The sequence below is a fragment of the Molothrus aeneus genome, chromosome Z (assembly GCF_037042795.1).
Source record: "Molothrus aeneus isolate 106 chromosome Z, BPBGC_Maene_1.0, whole genome shotgun sequence".
Classification (NCBI taxonomy): Eukaryota; Metazoa; Chordata; class Aves; order Passeriformes; family Icteridae; genus Molothrus; species Molothrus aeneus.
Genome location: NC_089680.1, coordinates 1,602,726 through 1,622,860, shown reverse-complemented (window position 1 = coordinate 1,622,860; position 20,135 = coordinate 1,602,726). Strand labels below are relative to the sequence as shown.

Below are 20,135 nucleotides of genomic sequence, written 5' to 3'. Positions count from 1 at the left end.
AGCTCTGCTGCCCCTAAACCTACCATGTTCCCAAGCTCCTTTCCTTCAGGGAAATAACTGTTTGGGAGGGATTATTTTAGTGTGTGAGAATCATGAGTGGAAGAGCATTGCACAGAGAACACTGAAATGAGAGGTGTTTTGGAGTAACCAGGGGCATGCTGGTAGCATCATACAAATCCTTGGCTTTATGAGTTCACATCTGGGCTTTGCAAGTTGGACATTTTGTGAAAAAAAAGCTCTCCTTTGACAGAAGTTGTTTAAAATGATAATAATGCAAAAGATAACATAGTTCGATAACCACTATTGCAATGTGACATTTATTCTGTCTTGTTATGTTGAACTTGATTCCCCTTCAGAGGAGTAAGACAAATTCATATTTCCCAATTCAGCAACAAAAAAATTATTAGCATTAAATAAGCATTCTGTGTGCTATATTAAATTATTGTACTTAATCTAATTTCTGGTGGTGTCCATTTTACTGTGAACATGATACTGGTTTTAAAATGTAAGCAGAGAAACCAAAGACTGAATGAGCTAAAATGTAAAAAACTTGAAGCAAAAGCACTCTCACCAACACCAGTTTGTTTTCACTAAGATTTTACAAGCTTGCAGTGCTTATATTCCTGCTGTTCCAATTGTTTATGCATTATTATTTCCAAGGTCATTATTGTTTGCTTAAAAATACTTTTAAAGGGAAAAAGAGCTTCAAATTGCCATTTTTAGATCCTTAATTATTTTCCATTTTAATATTAATTTTGCCTCAGCAGAAAATAAACAACAGCTGAGAAGTGGAGGAAGAGCAAGAAGGTGAGATATATGTGTGGGGTGTTTTTCTGGGCAGAAAATTTTTGTAGTAAAAGCAAATATGCACAGTGGTTAAGATAATGCTGTGATTCCAGAGGAGCACCAAAGCCTAGAGCCATGCTCCTGACTGTGTGGTGCATTTTTTCTGTATGTGCTGGAGGAAATTAGAGACTTTTTTCCCAAATGGAGAGGCAAACAATTTACAGAGCTTCTGCCGTGTGGGTAAAGTGGGGTGGGGTGTTTGAAAAAAGTAAGCATTAAACTCTGCTGTGATTGAAATTAACACCATAACTTCAGTGGAAGAAAAGTTAGCCTAAAACTGCTTTATTTGGAAGCTTTGGGCTTTAGTCTTTTGGTATTTTGAAGAAAAAAAAAGTCATGGAAGTCTTGCATTTTGTTTTTCTTTATTCTAGGACAGCAGCTTCTTCTCAGAATGTACCAAGAGTCAAACAACAGACAGTACAACGATCAGTATCAAAAACTTCAGCTGGGAGTACAGCAGAACCTAAATCCTCCACCAAGGAGAGCCCCAGACAGGTTTAAACATGTTTTATTTTTATCTTGGCAGCAGTACAGTTGAAATTAATGGGATTTTGTCTGGGGAGTCTGTAGGCAGCAAGAGGATGGGAGTTGCACAATTAATAATTGTGCACTAATGGGTTTTAGTGATTTTGTCACTTAAGGATTATAGGTGCAAGATCTTGAGAGAATTTCTGGCCATGAGTTTAGGGGCATTCACAGGCAAAAATTAGAGAAAAAGGAGGTATATAATCCAACCTCTACTGAAAGCAATCAGAGGGGTTTTTTCCCATTTATACTAATATATTCATCCTTTAGTACCAGAAATGAAAACAAACAAATAAAGAATGAAGTGGTATCAGTTGTAACCATCTTCACAGTGCATAAGTTGTTTGAGACTGGGGGACTAGTTTGGGTCTGTAATGTTAGGTTTGAGAGTCTCATTTTGGTGAGATTGCTGTGAAATCTACTTTATTACCATCCCTTTACAGAGGGTGGACAGGAACAGCAGGCTGGTGGGCAAGCACTGTGTCTATTGCAGCCTTTTTTTTAAGGGCCTGGCTATATTTCTGCATCAAGAGAAACTCTTCTCTGACCTATTGCTACCCCTAAAAATACCCCAAAACTTTGCCTTTTGGATTGTATACAGCAGTAACTGCTGTGAAGTTACTAAAATAGCTCCTCAAATAGCTCCTAATTTCTGAGTTGACATGCTGTGCCTTTTCCTTGGCCTGTCATTTCCTGTGTGCGTAAGAGCTGCTTATGTAAAATGCAGTTTTCTGCTCAGTACGTGGAATAACTTCACTGCTGAGCTCCAGAGCCGTGGCTTTCACTGCTGTCACCAGTTAGGTGAAGTCCAATTAAATCTACAGTGGTGTTTAAATGATCAGTATTTCTCTTGGAACTTCATCTGGGCCTGTGTGAAGAGAGGGAATGATACTTATCATGTAATACCTTCAATCCATTTACTTGACAACACATCTGTTTTAAAAGTCATTTTTCTTTAGGATAGTGATGGTGCAGATACTCTGGATCAATCTGATTTTGGCTTAAGCATCTCAGGAATCAGCAAAACCGGAGGAGACAGCTCTCACCCAAAAAAGGTTGGTGGAAACCTGGTATGTGGTTTCTCAGAGAAGTATGTATGTGGGGAAAAAAAAGCACAGAGGTTTTCAAAAATATCAAATGGTAGGGTTTTTTCTCCATTTTTATATAAAAATGTTTCTGTATAGTCAGCTGAAGAGTCACTTTTATAATTTTGTATACAAAATTTTATAATTCTTTGCATAGGAGGCACTTTTTGCATTAAATACTATTTCAAACATACTCAGAGAGGAATATATATTTTTTTTAAAGCCCAGTGGTAAATAACTAAGACTGAAGTTAAATTTTGAATTCCTGAATGAGGTAATGAAAGGCTCTGCAGTTAAATTATTGAATTGCCTGAGTTGTGTGTTCTGTCCCCATTGCTACCACAGTTTTTGAGGTCAATTTTTGCCATAATTAGGACCGTAAGGAAACACACTGTTGTAATTGCAAGCAAAATTTGATCCAGTGTGTTTTTAAGTGTAGTGCTACCACCATGGTAAAGCCTAAGCAACATTTTTTCCTTCTTTAGGGTCAAATAATTGACTACCGCAAGATAATTCAGGATGCTGTCAGAGTGTCACCAGATGGAATTCCCTTGAACAGCCTTAATTGTGATCCAGATCCATCAGTAAGTGTTTCTATTCATATTTCCATCCAATCAATATGAACTTGAGTTTTGCAAACCAGGAACAAAACAAAACACTGCAACAATGTTGGTTTTGTTCCCAAGTGCTGAAAAAGGCCTCGGATTTCTGAGAGGCGTATTTCCTCCTTGAAGGGACAGCCATACTTGATAGTGGTCTAATTTGATGACAGTTGTTTATTCTGAATATGAAAGCAGGCAACAAATAAAAATGAGGCCTTAAGATGAAAAAAAAATGCAGACACCTGCAGAACTTCTGGGGGTGAAATCCTGGTTCCTTTCAGCTCAGTATTTCTCTAGCATTTGCCTCAGCTGAGACAACAACAGAATTTTGATGGTTGAGATAAATTTTCTGTAAACACTCCACACACAAGCCAGAACTTCTCAGATAGTGCATCCAGCTTTCATGGTGCTTGTCTGCCTGGCAACTTGCTACACTGGAAGAAACTATCCAAAAAGAGAATGTGACAAAACAGTGACCTACAGTTACATTTTTCACTCCTCTTAGTCTATGTAGGTCATATTTAGGACTATAAGTGCAATAAAAAAGCTGCTCATATTTCTGCAACTTCAAAAGTTGATATTACTACAATGTATCAGTTTCTTAAAGAATACATAATAGTTTGTCTAAAAATACTTGCGGTCTGACAAGAACTTATGTTTTTCTGTTTTAGGAACGGTTATTGAAACCTCTTAGTGCCTTTACTGGTATGACTGGTGAGATGAGAGAACTTGCAGTGGTTGTAAGCAAAGTAAGAGCAGATCTCCATGTCAGTTGTAGAGATGTTGGTTATCTTTATATGGGAATGCTGTTTGTTTCTTTTTACTGTCACTAATAGTGCAAGTTATTTTTCCCTCCACATAGCTCCCCAACAAGTAATTTCTTTACATGTAATGATGTTTCCTTCTGATGCACAGTGGGAGGAAATTATTAAGTCCTTTCCTTTCTAATGGGGAACAGGTAATTTAATCATGCTGTGCAGACTGTCATGGGTTTCCTTTTTGCTACACAAAAAAGTGCAATACTTCACTGGAAAGAGAGATTTAAATATATTAGCTAAAACCAACTATTATCTAATGTTTTATCTAGCTGTGATCAGATGGTGGGAGAAACCTTGATTCCACCCTTTGGGTGCAGTTTCCATTCCAGGCACAGGGCTGTAGTCACTGTGGGCAGTGTGCCAGTATCACAGCAATATCTGAATTCTGAATGTATCTACTAGGTAACGTCTACCAAAATTACTATTAAACCCTGGTATTCCTGCATGGTTTAGAATCAGAGAATCATTTAGGTTGGAAAAGCCATCTAAGCTCATCAGGACAGCAGCACTGCCAAGCACTGCCAAGGCCACCACTAACCCATGTCCCCAAGTGCTGTATCAACATGGCTTTTAAACTCCAGGGATGAGAATTCCACCACCACCCTAAGCAGCTGTGCCAAGGCTTGATAAACCTTTCCATGAAGGAATTGCTCCTGAGGTACACCCTGAGCCTCCCCTGGCCCAGCCTGAGGCCGTTTCCCCTCCTCCTGTCCCTGTTCCCTGGAGCACAGCCCGACCCCCCCGGCTGTCCCCTCCTGTCAGGAGCTGTGCAGAGCCACAAGGGCCCCCCGAGCCTCCTTTGCTCCAGGCTCAGCCCCTTCCCAGCTCCCTCAGCCTCTCCTGGGGCTCCAGCCCCTTCCCAGCTCCGTTCCCTGCCCTGGACACGCTCCAGCCCCTCAGGGTCTCTCTTGTCCTGAGGGCCCAGAGCTGTCCCCAGCACTGGAGGTGCCTCAGCAGGGCCGGCACAGGGACAGGCCCTGCCCTGGGGCTGTGTCACAGCCTGGCTGGGACAGCCCAGGGCCATTGGGTTAGTACTTGCCTGAGCCTTGCTTTGTGCAGCCTGCACAGTCTGTACTCCCTGTGCATTCTCAGTGGTGCAGTGGAGAGATGCTGTTACTGTCAGCTCTGCAAGCAGTGCCTTCATCCCAGCACTGCCAGAGCAGCATCAGTAATGCACCATAACCCAGACTTGGGGATTCCTCCAGGATGGACAGCTTGACCCCTGGATGGAACCACAGCCTTGTCAGCAGCATTCCATTTCACTCCTGGGCTGAGGTGTAGCCTAACAAACAGGCCCTGGTCTGCTGGGGATCTGTGGCTACAGCACACACAAACGCTTAGCACCCACCACTTTTGGATGAGGCACTCATCAAAAAGGATTCTCAGCACCACAGTGTTTGGTAGTGTTGTGACTTTCTGGATATAAATATCATGAGTGTTAGTATCTTGGGTAAACCTGCTTAAAATCATCTCTCTAAAAATCATGGAAGACTTTTCCTGGCTGATTTTTATATCTGTGTATGGCCCAAATTCTTGGTCCACAAGTTTTGTATTTGATGTTTAGTGGAACTGAAGAAATGTCTTAGGAAATTTACAATCTTAAAGTAAGAAAATTTTCATTTGTTTCAATTCCTGTCTGGTCTTTTATTTATGGTAGACCTTTAAAATAATGTTGTTCTTGCTGCTACATTAACAAAAAAAGCAATAAAAAATTGCTTTCCATTTGTTATAGCGTGTTTTGTGAATTGTGCTCCATTATGGTATGTTGCTAGTTGCTATGGTAATCAACACTGCATAAATCAATACAAATAAATAGCATGTTATATCTATTTCATAACACAATCTAATTTAATTTGGAAACAGTTATGTAAGTCTCTACTTAATGTCAGAAATCTGATTTATCTTAATTCACTGTTAATAGACAGGGAAAGTGTAATCTATTCTATATAAATAATTTTTTTCTAATTGTATTAACTTTTCCCCTTGGATGCAACCACCTAATTTTTCTTCAGTCTGTGTGGACTATTTTTGTTGGAGAGCAAAATTTATCCTGAGTATTTGTACTGAGGATGCGATATTTTCTGCAATTAGCCCCTGGAACACAAAGCCACAAAATATTATAAAGGCAAATGGAAAGATTCATAGAAGATTTGGAAAGTTTGATTAATTAAATGAAATCAATTTAGTGAGTGTTTCAGGGCATAGACTAATTACCATCTATCTTTTGATAGATTCTTAGGGGGAAAATTTCTTCCTGTTGCAGTTTCTCACAGCTTTTCTTGCAGCATATAAAATCTTGTATAGAGTGGAGTAAATAGAAATTTTTCACTGTTACAACACAAGAAATAACATAAATAATAGGTATTAACATTATAATAGGTAATAACGTAAATAATAGGTGCAGCCATAAAGTTACTAAGCATCAAGTTTAAAAAAAAAAATATTTTCACATTGCACATGAGTGAGCTGTGGAACTTGTGACTATAAAATAAACATGTTTAAAACAGGGAAGAAAAATTCAATGAAAAATGAGTGTCAAAAGGTGTTTCAGCTCAAAGATTGAGATGTAATTTGAATTACTGAAGTCCATTGTTGTGTAAACTTGAACCAATACGTCACTATGATTACTTTTACTTCTTTTTTTCAACATCCAATACTTGCAGCAGTAGAGACAAAATATAAGGGCTGGTGAACCTTCTTAGCCCAATTGCTCCTGATATGTTGATTGGTTCCTAAATCAAACTAACAGAAAACAGATCTGAGGAAGATCTGCTCAGCATCTACATTTGCTAGGAATACATTAGGGAAACTGAGGCCTGGAGGGGAAGTGATTGCTGTGTGTGCTTCCCTCCTGGGAGGTCCCTGGTACCTTGGGTTAAATAACACAGCCTGTATCACTTAACAGCACCACTCTTTTATCCCTGAGTCGATCCTTTTACTTTGCCAGAGTCATTATCCGACTGCAGAAGGAGTTCTGCTAACAAGATGTGATGTGTGTTGCAGGACATTTATCTCCATAAGCCAAACGTGAAGTGGGATGATATTATAGGGCTGGATGCAGCTAAAAGGCTGGTCAAGGAAGCAGTTGTTTACCCCATAAAGGTAAGGTGCTAAATAGTTTTGACAAAACCACTGTTGGGCTTGTTTCCTTGCAGTTACAGTGGTGTTTTAGAGTCCTCAGTATTTCTGTGCCTTGGTAGGCCATTTGTGTTAGAGCTGTTGGTGTTCCTGTTTCATGCCAGAACTATTCCTGTTCCATCTGAAATGGCACCTGCATTCTTCTACAGGAAAATTACCTTTCAAAATTAATATTGTATGAATTAGGTCCAATTCTTTGGCACCTTTGGCATTGTAAGAAGAGCTGGGTTTGATTAATTCCATGAAAAATAACTTACAGAAGAGAATGTCACATCAATTGCACTTGAAAAAAAAACCAACACTGAAAGCAGATTTCAAAGAGTAAATACAGCATTTTTCTCAGTACTCAGGTCATACATGTCCCATTGTTTTGGTGTGGTTTTATGCCTCTCTTCAAATTTCTTATGTTTCTTGAATGTGCTAGGAGCAGTGAAGGTGAGGACTACAATCCCTTGAAGTTTGTTTTAGATGATACATTTTTAATCCCTAAATTACTTTCCTACAGTATCCAGAGCTGTTTACTGGCATTCTGTCCCCTTGGAAAGGATTATTGCTCTATGGACCACCAGGTATGGAGAGCTTTTTACCACATCTTTGTGTTTATCACTGCTTCTTGTTTTGTCCTGTAGATAAATCATCAATGTTAATTAGATCAGATTGTTAAAAAAGAGCATGTTCTGTACATAAATTAAAAGGAGAGAATGTTGGATGGTTATTTACAGCTCTGACACTCAGACCTGCCCTTTCTTGTAAGCCTTGGCTATTTTTATAGTGGAATCTTCCAGAGACAGTACTTACATTAACAATTTAGGAGAATGAAAACTCAGATCTCTGTTTTGCTCAGCTTGGACCATTTTAATCAAGATTGGCATGATCCTATGCTATGTCAATAAATCTACCATGGGCTTAACTCCGTAGTGAAAAATGTCCTTCCTTTCTTCTGCTTTTAGGGGTTGTTTTGGGAATGAGGTGGAAGCTTTGCCTTCTTCTAGCTGGGTGTTTTCCTTGTTAGTGCAGCTTCCCTGCTCCCCTTGCCCCCCTTTGACACCAGGATGTGGCTGGAAGGGGGCAGAGGGCACAAGATCCACCTGAGTCAGGTTGCAAAGCCTCTCTCTGCAATGAAATACATTTGTTCTGTGAATGTTTAGGTGTTCCTGCCACAGAAGGCATCTGACCATTTCAGCATGCACTACTTCAGGATTTGGAGAATCTGCATTTGCAGTTCTGTATTACCTGAGTTTCTCCAAACAATCCTGAAAGGGCCACAAAATACTCCAAGGGCTGGAGCCCCTCTGCTCTGGAGCCAGCCTGGCACAGCTGGGGCTGTTGAGCTGCACAAGAGAAGCTCCAGGGACACCTCAGAGCCCCTGCCAGGGCCTCCAGGGGCTCCAGCAGAGCTGCCCAGGGACTGGGGACAAGGCCTGCAGGGACAGCACCCAGGCAATGGCTCCCAGGGCCAGAGGGCAGGCACAGATTTTGGGCTCTTGGGAATTAGGAATTGCTGGCTGGGAGGGTGGGCAGGCCCTGGCCCAGGGTGCCCAGAGCAGCTGTGGCTGCCCCTGGATCCCTGGCAGTGCCCAAGGCCAGGCTGGAAGGGGCTTGGAGCAACCTGGGACAGTGGAAGGTGTCTCTGGATATTGCAGGATTTGGAACTCAATGGCATTTAAAGGTCCCTTTCAACTCAAACCATCCTATGAGTTTTTTACTGGTTTTACCTGACTGGTAGTAGGATGAGGGGAATTTATTCAAACACTTTATTCCTTTGGAGAGTCATTTTCTCAAACACTGTTGTTTCTAGGTACTGGAAAAACTTTGCTTGCTAAGGCTGTTGCCACAGAATGCAATACAACCTTTTTCAACATATCAGCATCCACCATTGTCAGCAAATGGAGGGGTGATTCAGAAAAACTTGTCCGGGTAAGAATTCCTCTCTCGTGCATTATACTTTAACAAACATCATGTTCCCCCTTGAAGAATGTGGGTTCAGCACAGAACTGGAAACAAGTGTTCCTCTGATACTCATAATCTTTCCTGATTTAGACAAAACACGACTTTGGTTATACCTAGTTCTGAAAGCAGAAATAACTTCTGTAGACATCTCATAATGGATTCTTGCTGTGGGACTTGAGTTCTGTAAAGTAAGATGGAGCAGATGTTCTGCAGGCAGAAAAGATCTTTGACTGCCTGATGAGGAGTCAGACCATCAGAGTTCCAAACTAGTGTGTGCTTAGTGACCTCTTCAGAGCACTTCACATCCATTTTGCAGGGGTTGGCTCCAGGGCACCCTGGAAAATATAATTTAGATTCCCAAATTCCTAATTGTTCTTTGTGGCATGAAATGGGCAAAGAACTCCATTGTCACAAACATCTTCCAGTCAAGTGCAGATGTAATGTTGTTTCAAGGAAGGTAGTTTTCTGGCAAGTGGGTAAATGCATTTTTGTGTATAAACTAGCAAGGAGTCTGCATGGCTCAGCTGTGGTACAAAAGGTTCAGAGGTTCATGTGTAGCATCTTTGCCCATCTGAATCTCTCCATAACATCCACTAATTCAGTGGAAATCCACAAGCCCTTAACCTACCTTACCCTCATCTCTTGAGCTGCACTTCAGGTAAATGCAGAGCTCTTGGAAACAAATAACCACAGCAAACTATTCTCTGGAAATGGCATTGTTTGTCTCTCTTGAAATGTAGGCAGTGGCTGCAGCACATTTACTCGTCCTGCCTCCTTTGTCCTTTAAAATTGCATATTTTTCTCCTGACATTCCCTTTCTCTCTTACTGATTCTCTTGACATCTGTTTTAATAGCTTCCTAGAATTTTCTTTTCTGGCAGGAGTATGTGGGGACAATCTGGTTTCTGCCACCATGATACAGAAGGCTTTTGTGAACATGCTGCAGCACATGCATTGAGACTGAATTTGTGGCTTTTTACCCTTAATTAAAGTTACAGCAGAATCAAAAAATTAAGTAAGGTTGTCGATCAGGAGAGATCTAAGAAAAGTATTGTGTGAATTTATATTCTAAAATCACATGTGCCTGGTGAAGGGGAAGTATATATGGGGTCTGTGGTCATTTGGAGGCATATCCTCTCATCCTGTTTTGCTCAGTTCTACACAGTATTTCTGTATTTTATATATTAATTTCTAGTAAAATTGTATGCTGATCATGGTCTACTTGTTACTCTGGGCAAATGACTTAAACCCTGTTTTTCATGCTCAAAGTGATAAAAATAATATCTATATTTTAAAATTTGATTTTTTAAAGTGTTGAGATTTAAAAATGCTGGACTAATATACTGTTAATGATACTTATCTAAAAACTCAAAAAACACTTTACTCAAGAAGAACTGACAGTGTTTTCTTGCTCCTAACGCAGGCCTCTCCATGTTTACGGAAAATTAGATGAAGCTTCATTCTCCAAAGAGCAGATCCACATTTTTTGTTTCAGCTTTCAGTCTGTTTTTTAAATTGTGATTGTTCAAGCAATTTATGTTTGTTTTGATCATGAAAAAAAATGAGTGCTTGATTCTTATCAAAAGAATCAGTGCATTTCCTTTCATTATGTTTCAGCTGACCTGCATTTTTTTTCCTCAAATCCTTATTTTAAAAAAAAAAAAGTACAAATGGAGCAACAACAAAAGGCACATGTTTAATCTCAGTAACAATTTAGGAGTTCCCAGAATCCTCTGATGGATCATTTTCTTCTATCCCATTATTCTCAGGGTACTCTGATAGGATTTAGACAGAAAGATTTACACATAAAGACAGGATTACAAGGCTGTGTTCTTTATATCTCCTTTACAAACCTCTCAGATTTTGAGAGGATTCAGGGACTCTCAGCCTACCCAGAGCTTTTTTCCAGCAGATATCCCCTGGGATGTGGGTGCTGTTAATTGATCTTCCATGCCAGTTTACTTTAGTGCCTTCTTGTGTCAGTTTCACATTTACTCTTCTCTCTGGCAGGTGTTGTTTGAGCTCGCCCGGTACCACGCTCCTTCCACAATTTTCCTGGATGAGCTGGAGTCAGTTATGAGTCAAAGAGGCACTGTTCCTGGGTAACTGGTGGGACCAGTTTGGGATTAAAGAGAGAGGTGCAGTGCTTGTGTCAGTCACAGCAGAGAAGCAAAAGAGCTTCTGTGAGAATTAGCAAGGAGTCACAGGGACAGCAAGACGGAGGGAGATGCAGGGCTTTATAACCAGTTGTGCTGTACTTTAAAGGGATTTGAAATGGAAATAAAGGGCAGTGGTGAGGGAAACAACAGGTGAATTGTTAGAGGTAAGTAAGAAATAGCTTATTTCATGGCACTCAGAACATAGGCATAGCAGAGTAACAGGGAGTGTACACAGTGGAATTGCATTTCCATTAGTGTCAGATTTTGGTGGCATTGTCAGGACTCCCCATTGCAGGACTGGGAGTATGTTGTTACTTGAATCCAAGATTTAAGACAATTTTTAGTTAAAAACACATTAAAAAGGTTAGGGATGGGAAAGAAGCCAGAGAAATATAAAAATATTGTTACAACCATTAGGAACCCATTACAGGGGATTTTATGTACAGTGAATTACATGATCACTTTATAGATATTATATTCTACATCGATATTGTGTGCTTACTATTTGTAAATAGAGTATGTCCTATTGTATATATGTTACTTGTAGTCATTTTCACTTAATAGATGCAAATTATGAGCCAAATTTGTCCTTCATATGTACATTTAAAAGCTCTCATTAACATCACTGGGTTATATATTCTAATAAGGATTTTTATCCTAGATGCTGTACTCATTTTTACATGTACTTATTAAATACTGACTTGGCATTGATTTTTGAATGCCTTTGCAGAAATAAATCATTAAACCTGAACTGCAGCCCTTACCATCTAAGGTCCTGATGTTTTCCCTGGGCTTGATCCAGGAGTTTCCCAAGAGCTTCACATCTGGAAGTGAGAGTTCCAGCTGGTTTTCTGCAAAACAGTTTACCTGTATTGGGGCCAGAGCTCCTAGCACTTCGCTTAAGTTCTCCTTTTTTGAAGAAGGATCCTTTCTGTGTGGTCTCTGCCCCTTTCTAAATTCATATCAGCATGGTGTATTTTTCTCTTTTCTTTCGATAGAACATTTTGCAAAATGTTGAATTCAGTAGTAGTTTTATTTTCTTGTGACCACTTCACATTCAGTCATGGAAAAATGCTACCCTGAAGAGGTAGGTGTACCAGTTATCTAATGGCAACTATCACATTATAAGAATTCCCTGCTATAGATCAATCAATCTATCAATCAATCTAATTGGAGCCCTAGCTATTTTGCAGTAAATGTTGGTCTTGCATAGAGATTAACATGAAGAAAAAGCCAAATAAATATTTTCTTTGGATTCAGTAATAGTGAATTCTCCTCACTTTAATGCACTGAAAAGAGTCCATTTTAGTAATCATTAGAAAGCTTGATTTTAATGCTTAGATGTTAGCTAATGGAGCTTAATCATGCTTTGAACTGGGGCAAAACTGTGACAAGGGCTCAGTTGCTGTGAATGACACTGTATAAATAAAGATGATTAATGCACTGAGCAAATACCATTTCTCTGAATCTTGGTAGTGGTGAACATGAAGGAAGTCGGCGGATGAAAACGGAATTACTGGTGCAGATGGATGGCTTGGCCCGATCTGATGATCTTGTATTTGTTTTAGCAGCTTCCAATCTGCCATGGTAAGAGATCCAGAGAGTACATTTTGAATACATTTTCATGAGCTTCTAAGCACAGATAAAGATTTTATTTAGACTTCTGCAGAAAAAGCCTTGATATTTGGTTAAAGCATTTAAAGATTAATTTGGAGCTTTTACTTTTAAACTCTTCAATTCTTGCTATTTGTGTCACATGAGAATAATCCATAATAAAGTCAACATATGCTGGTCGTACCAGCTGCTAATATTTAAAATGGAGTATTTGACTTTATAGGCAAGTTATTTACTATGTTTAAGCTAAGAAGGGTTTTCAGCCTGGAACTGTAAGGTGCTTAAAACATCTGGTGCTTAGAAGGATACTCCATAAATAGGAATGTTGGATTTTATTAGTATCAAATCTGACTTTGAAAAGTTGAGGGACAAAATTCTCCAGTTTCTTCAACACAATTTAGTATAGAAGAAAAAACAGTTTAAGATTGGAACTGTGGAATTTCATCAAGCTGGGAAGGACGTGTATTGGGAACAAGACAAGTTGGAGAGGATAAGGAAGGGAGGTAACATTTGTAGTGTAACAACTGTGGGTGCTCAGGAGAGGAGCTGCTGATCCTCACAGCACTGAGATCTTTGTGGGTACCCTTGTCCCTAAGGGCACATGGAGCTAAGTGGGTCTGTTCCCCTCTCACATGGAGAATAGTACAGGCTTGGGTCAGAACAGGAGAAGACAGCAGCCCTGTTTCCAGGGAACTTCAAGCCATGGTCTGGGAGTCATTTGTTGGAGCCCAGTGGGAGTTGTTTGTGGAATGACCTCGTGTGAGCAGCAGTTCAGCAGCATTTCAAGTGGCAAAACTAGAAATTTTGCTTAGAGGTGGCTTTGTTTAGTGACATGACACCAGCCCAGCTCTGCAGTGTGACAGACACAGAGCAGGGCACCTAAAACCAGCTGGGAGCCAGAGAGGGCTCTGCCCCCACAAAGCCACAGGCTTCATTTACCGATTGTTTTTCAACATTGGTGATTTTGGCTGAATCTTACAAAGTTGCCATGGGGACAAATGTTGGAAAAGCCTCTCTTTGTGACTGGAGAGCTCAGGGTTGTGATCAGCAGACTGTAGGGAGTGTCTTGAATGTCACTGGGTATGTAACCACAGCTGCTTCCTTTTAAGTACTTACAAAAAAGGCTAAAAGTCCTAGAGCATATATTATTTTGACCATACAAATGCCCATTTTTGTTGTGCATATCACCAAATGTTCTCTCACAAAGTCTGTGGTAATATTTTATCCCTCTTGTCAGCTGATCCCCTTTTTATCAGGCCTGGCTGAAAAGGTCCAGGGAACAGGCAGATAGAATTAAACAACAGAAGTTTTTTTTGGAGTTTTTGCCTGAGAATTGAGGCTCAAGGTAATATTTTCAATCAGTCCCATGTGTCAGGTAAGCCTAGCTTGTCTTGTTCAGGGTTTTCAGGCTCTTTAAATAAAAGAATGGCTGTGTGAACGCCTAAAATTTGCATAGCAGTTAGCTGTACTAAGTGAGGCTGGTCCCTACTCTGGCCCAACAGTATGAGTACAGAGCCACAATGGGTTTTTTTTTTAATAGCCATAATAGCAAAGTCTGTGTGTTGGTTTCAGGGATTTATGTCTTGGACAAACTCATGAATTTAAATCAGTGCAAAATCCTACCCATTTTATTACAATATCTATATAAAAGGAACTCAGCTGTATGAGATTTAATTGTGTTCCAGTTGTGTAAGAAAATGCTAAAAAAATAACTGCTCTCTGTGTGGACAGTTAAGTTTGAAAGAGAATTAATACAGTATTAATACATTTGTCTGTCTGTTAGTAATACACTATAAATGTTTACATTATTGCAGCATTGTTGCCCTTTCAGAAGAAGCTCTGAGCAGTGCATTGCACCTGTGGTCTCTTAAATTATCCTGTGAGATAATTATCCATGCAGAGAGATTTTTGCATGTGTTTTGTTACCCTATGTCTGCCTTATACAATCAATAAGCTTTCTGGGAAGTTTTGTAGAATACACAGAATTCAGTTTTAAGTATTTTATGTATTTGTTTTTTGATCATTTTGTAATACTGAAGTTCTTATTTCGGCAAAATTGCTTCCTTGAAACATCCAAAATGACAGCCTTTTTTTAAGGTTGAGACAAAGTGACAAGGTTTCTGTTTTGAGGGACCTTCCCTGAAAGAAAGCAGTCAAGTCCATGTTGGAACAGGAGTGGCAGCTGGGGTGTTCACTTTTGAAAGTTCTATACCTGAGACTTTAGAAATTCCTTTTGAACTTTCTCTCTTGTCTGGTGGAAATGTTCCTACCACAGAGAAAATTCTTTAAGAAGGGGCTGGGCAAATGCTTAGAAAGGTGTTTGAGGAGGATGGAAAGACTGGTGAAAGCCTGAGCTTTCACGTCACTGGAGTTCTCCAGGCTTGAGGAATTTGGGATTATCTGCCTCCAGAGAGCCCAGCAGGTTTTAAACCTCTTTCAGGATCCCAACTATATATTTACAGATTATTTTTATGAGCATTAGGTGAACATTTAGCTCCTACTGTCAGACCTAGACTTCATCTCCACAGGAATATTTCACAACAAAATTTCAAAAGACCTACTGCTACCTAAGCTGTGGCTTCACAGCACTGCCCTGTGCTCTTGCAAACATTTGTTGTTAAGCTGGATTTCAAGAGATTTGTTTAACATATTTATTGATCAGGAAAAAAAAAATTAGTACCAAGCTGCTTTTAGAAGAATGAAAAGAAGCCTAAACAAAGCTCTTTACACTGTCCTAAGCTGCACTGCAGCTATTGATCTTCCTCTTCAGCCTGTGCTTGCTGCCCAGCCCTCCTTTCTGCTGCTCATCTGCAAGGTGTTTCTATTAACAAATTACTTGTTGAAATGGTTGAATGTAATTAAATAAAATAAAGGCCTTGTTAGTGAAGGAATAAAGAGATCCTTAATCATGGAGTGAATGTTTCCGAGTGTATCAGCACATTTAATTCAGTTTTTATTGCAGTGCTGTTTTCTTCTCACCCATACCCTCAGGATGGGTGAAGTTGTGGTGTGCACAGATAGATTCTTACCTTCCAACCCAAACCATTTTGTGAATCTGTGATGCCTCCTAATGTTAATTGCAAAAAGTCATCCATCTTGTGGATCTGTAGAGCTTTGTTTATCTTTTCATGAGCATCTCTCAGTACTTCCATTAGATGTTGTTTCAGAGAATATTTAGGTTGGCTCAGTGCTTTGTATTCTGCTCTGGTTAATGTCACTTAACCTTGCATCTGGTCACTGACAAAACAATTCAGCAAGAACCTAAACACTCGAGATAACAAAAACATTGTTTCTTTATTTCCCTCTTCAGCCAACAGGTCAGCGTAACCTTCTGGATAAACAGAATCACAGAATCACAGAGTGCTTTGGGTTGGCAGGCACTTTAGAGCACATCTAGTTCCACTCTCCTGCCACTGGAACAGGGACACCTTCCACTGGAACAGAGTGTTCAAGAACCCTGTTTTTGAACACTTTGGGGATGACACAGCCACAGAGCAGCTGTGGCAGAGTTCCTCTGGGCTGGGCAGAGCAGAGACTTCTGTTGGAGACTTCTTTATAGAACATGGTTAAGGGCGCTCATGAATCCGTGCTCTTGGGGGGCCTGAAGCTGAAGGAGTGATGGAAAATATAATTTGGAGTATTTGCAAACTATTTGCAGAGGCTGGCTGTGGTTGTCCTTCAGCTGCAAAGGCTTTTTAGAGTACCTGTGTGGGCACCTCTAAAACCCTGAGAACTTCTTCCCTCTTTACACAGGTGATGTTAATGTGGGTATTAATATAGCTAAATAACAGCAAAGGATTATCAGCCAGAGTAATTCTGTCCAGCCAAGCAAGGCAATTTTAAGAAGTTGAGCTGAAAAATACATTTGGAAGATGAAAGGAGACTAACATGGTTCTTTGGCTATGCTGGGTGGGACCTTCTGCAAGAGGCATTGCACTGAATGCTGGACAGCACCTGAAGCAGCATAAAGATAATTATATCAATATACCAATAATAATATTGTCAATATAGCAACAGCTGTTGATTAACAAATTCTGGTATTTACTTCTGAGGCCTTGATTACAAGCACAAGGGTGGATCTGAGTGAATTCCTATTGTCCTCTGGGCTCCTGGTTTTCTGATTTTTGTGTTCATTGTTTGGATCAGTGCATGTGGAACAAGGTCTCCCACACCATGACATGTGGGGAGAGGGACACTTCTGTTCCTGCAGAGCTGACAGCCAGGCATGCTAACGTTGGGCAGGCACCTGTGTGGGGATTTGGGAGCCCACTTTTGGGGTTTTTTATCATGTGCTATACCATAGAAACACTTGGTATTAAAAAAACATAAGGACAAGTCAACAAAGGTAACAGAAATCAGCTCTGGTGTTGGGCTACAAATCCATCTTGAGCTGGCATTGAACTCCCTGGGAACTAAAAGGGAGTTTCCTTTTAGAAGGAAAGAAGAAACTCCATTTGCTGCTTTAAAATTGACTTTGCTGGGAAAAATATTTCACCCAGGGAATTGGAGATAGGGGCAGATTTATTTAAGCGTATCTGCAGTCCCAGGTTGCAGGTAGAACCCTCCAGCAGCTGCTTCCTTGTGCTCAGCCAGCACAGGTGCAAATGATGCTTAGAGCTTCTGTTCTTCTGCCTGTACAAGAAACTTTGAAATGGGTTTCCCCTGGATGAGATTTTCTTGCCAGGTATGAGGACTAAATAATATTTTAAACTGGAATAATGAATCTGTGACTGAATGGGGCCAATAGAGAAAGATTGGCACAGGACATTTTTCTTATCTTTTGTTTTAGACAAAACATCATAACCAGTCTTGATGTTGACAAAATCAGAGTTTTTGGCTCACTGACACATTTATCCAGTGTGTTCACCCTGCACATATTTTTGATAAGGATAATGTCCTTTGCGGCTGTTTATTTATAATTATGAAAATACAAATATAAACAAAACAAAATTTAAACAAAATATAAATAATATAAACAATTATTTATAATTTGTATTGCAGGAGGAGTCTCAGTTTGGTGTCCTGTTCTGCCATAATACACAGCCTCACATCCAAGACCTTCAGTCTGGATTTTATACCTACTGAGCATCCCTTACTAAGTAGCAATTAATTAGTCCTGACAGTGCCCCAGACAGGCAATTTGTAGTGACTCCTTAATAGCAGAGGGGGAAAGAGAGAAGTTGTTGCTGATGGGACATGCTGCAGATGAGTACCAGGGCAAAGGATGGAAACTGCAACTTCTGATTGTTACTGTTAGCATCGCTGTCACAAGTAGCATATCACTGAACCAGAATACACTGGATAATTAACCCTTTTGTTTTTCCTTTTGGCACAGCTAGGCGAGGGCCTTGCTGTCAAAGCCCCGTCTCCACGCTGAGATGCCCCCTGTTGTCGTGTGCTTGCAGGGAGCTGGACTCTGCCATGCTGCGGCGGCTGGAGAAGAGGATCCTGGTGGACCTGCCGAGCGAGGAGGCACGGCGGGTGATGATCCAGCACTGGCTGCCCCCTCTGAGCCACAGCGGCGGCGTGAAGCTCAGGGCGGAGCTGGACTACAGCCTGCTGAGCCAGGTGGGCACGGCTGGGACAGCACCTCGAGGGCTGGGACAGCACCTGGGACTGCAGATACGCAGCGGCGTGCAGCCGCTGCCACACACGGAGCTGGGCACCACCTCAGCTCACCCGGGAACCAGCCAGAGGGGCGCTGGTGGGATGAGGGGCTGGGCACGGCACACACAGACACACAGACAGACACACAGACAGACAGACACACAGGCAGACAGACTCACACACAGACACAGACACACACAGACAGACAGACACACACAGACACACACACAGACACACACAGACACACACAGACACACACACAGACACACAGACACAGACACACAGACACACACAGACACACACAGACACACACAGACACAGACAGACACACAGACACAGACACACAGACACAGACACACACAGACACACACACACACGACACACACAGACACACACACATACACACACAGACACACAGACACAGATGCACACAAACACACACAGACACACACACACATACACACACACAGACACACAGACACAGACGCACACAAACACACGTAGACAAACAGACACACAGAGACATACACACACACACAGACACAGACGCACACAGACATAGACACACACAGACGCACACACAGACACAACAGACATAGGCAAACAGACACACACACACACACAGACAGATGCACACAGACACATACACACACAGACACTGACACACACAGACACACAGACATAGACAAACAGACACACACACACACAAGTGGAAATCGCTGGCTTCACAGGGCTCTGCCTGCAACACGGTGTGTGCTGGCCATCTCTGCTGCGCCAGCTTTTCAGCCTTAAATACAGGGAGACATCCAGCAACAGCAGATTTTATCACTGCTCTCACCAAGCTGGGAGCACTTCCAGTTCATCAGGGTAATGAACAGTTAATTGTGAAGGGAGGGTTTGTCACAGCTCCACTGCTGTGGCAGAAAAGAGCATTTGGTAGCGAAGAGATTCCTTCGTGTAGCCCTTTGTCACATCCTGGATTCTTTGGAAACAGAATTCTAGAATGGTTTGGGCTGTAAGGGACTTCAAAAATAATCTTGTTCCAACTTCCAGCAGTAAGCAGGAGCACCTTCAATTAGCCGAGGTTACTCAAGGTCCCAGCCTTTAAATATTTTACTTTACCCAGCTGAGATTCTTACATCTGTTTACAAAGACAATACTGCTCATTTCTGGGCCTATAAGGAAATACATTTATTTTATTAACTGGAAAGCTGAAGATGGACTCAGAAAGGTGGGGTTTATTTCACCTATAGAAAACTGGCATTTAGTAAGAAAAGGCCCAGTATTTTTCTTGGTCCTAGGAGATATTGTAGGTATTTAAAGGATAACAAGCTACATAATTTTGAGGGGACAGTACAAAAAAAAAAAGATTTGTGTGTGTTTCTGTATGAATATAAATGTGTATTTCAGACAGCAGTAAACGTCACAAATATTTATATTAATACATGCACAATATATATGCCTGCAAATTCCATTTATGTCTGATTCGTGAACTGTAATGTATCATTCTGATCCCCTCACAGGAAACAAATGGATACTCTGGCTCAGACATAAAACTCGTGTGCAAGGAGGCAGCCATGAGACCAGTGAGGAAAATTTTCGATGCTCTTGAAAATCATCAGCCAGGTACCTCAGCTTTGAGCAGAGAATCTGGCCTGTGAAATGCTGATTTCCTGCTGTAACTCTTGGAATGAACATTCTAACTCCAGCAGGTGGAGCTCTGATATCTGCCTGAGAAAGTATTAAAATCCACACTTCCAAACCCTGTTAAATTTCTAAAAATCAGGGCTTC

The 20,135-nt window shown here is 40.9% G+C and overlaps 1 protein-coding gene across 6 annotated transcripts in view; it reads left to right on the top strand.

Moving 5' to 3' along the window:
- The window catches only part of KATNAL2 (katanin catalytic subunit A1 like 2), a 31,474-nt gene that overhangs the window by 8,430 nt on the left and 2,909 nt on the right, over positions 1–20,135 (top strand). For 5 of the 6 annotated variants that reach the window (XM_066569711.1, XM_066569713.1, XM_066569714.1 and 2 more), the window contains 12 exons: positions 768–807; positions 1,218–1,341; positions 2,331–2,426; positions 2,942–3,040; positions 3,730–3,807; positions 6,880–6,978; positions 7,520–7,583; positions 8,813–8,931; positions 10,974–11,065; positions 12,599–12,709; positions 18,142–18,304; positions 19,867–19,969. In XM_066569711.1, the coding sequence (XP_066425808.1) occupies positions 768–807; positions 1,218–1,341; positions 2,331–2,426; positions 2,942–3,040; positions 3,730–3,807; positions 6,880–6,978; positions 7,520–7,583; positions 8,813–8,931; positions 10,974–11,065; positions 12,599–12,709; positions 18,142–18,304; positions 19,867–19,969 (1,188 nt within the window). The remainder of the gene's footprint in view (positions 1–767; positions 808–1,217; positions 1,342–2,330; positions 2,427–2,941; positions 3,041–3,729; positions 3,808–6,879; positions 6,979–7,519; positions 7,584–8,812; positions 8,932–10,973; positions 11,066–12,598; positions 12,710–18,141; positions 18,305–19,866; positions 19,970–20,135) is intronic. The other variant, XM_066569716.1, reaches the window with a different exon arrangement.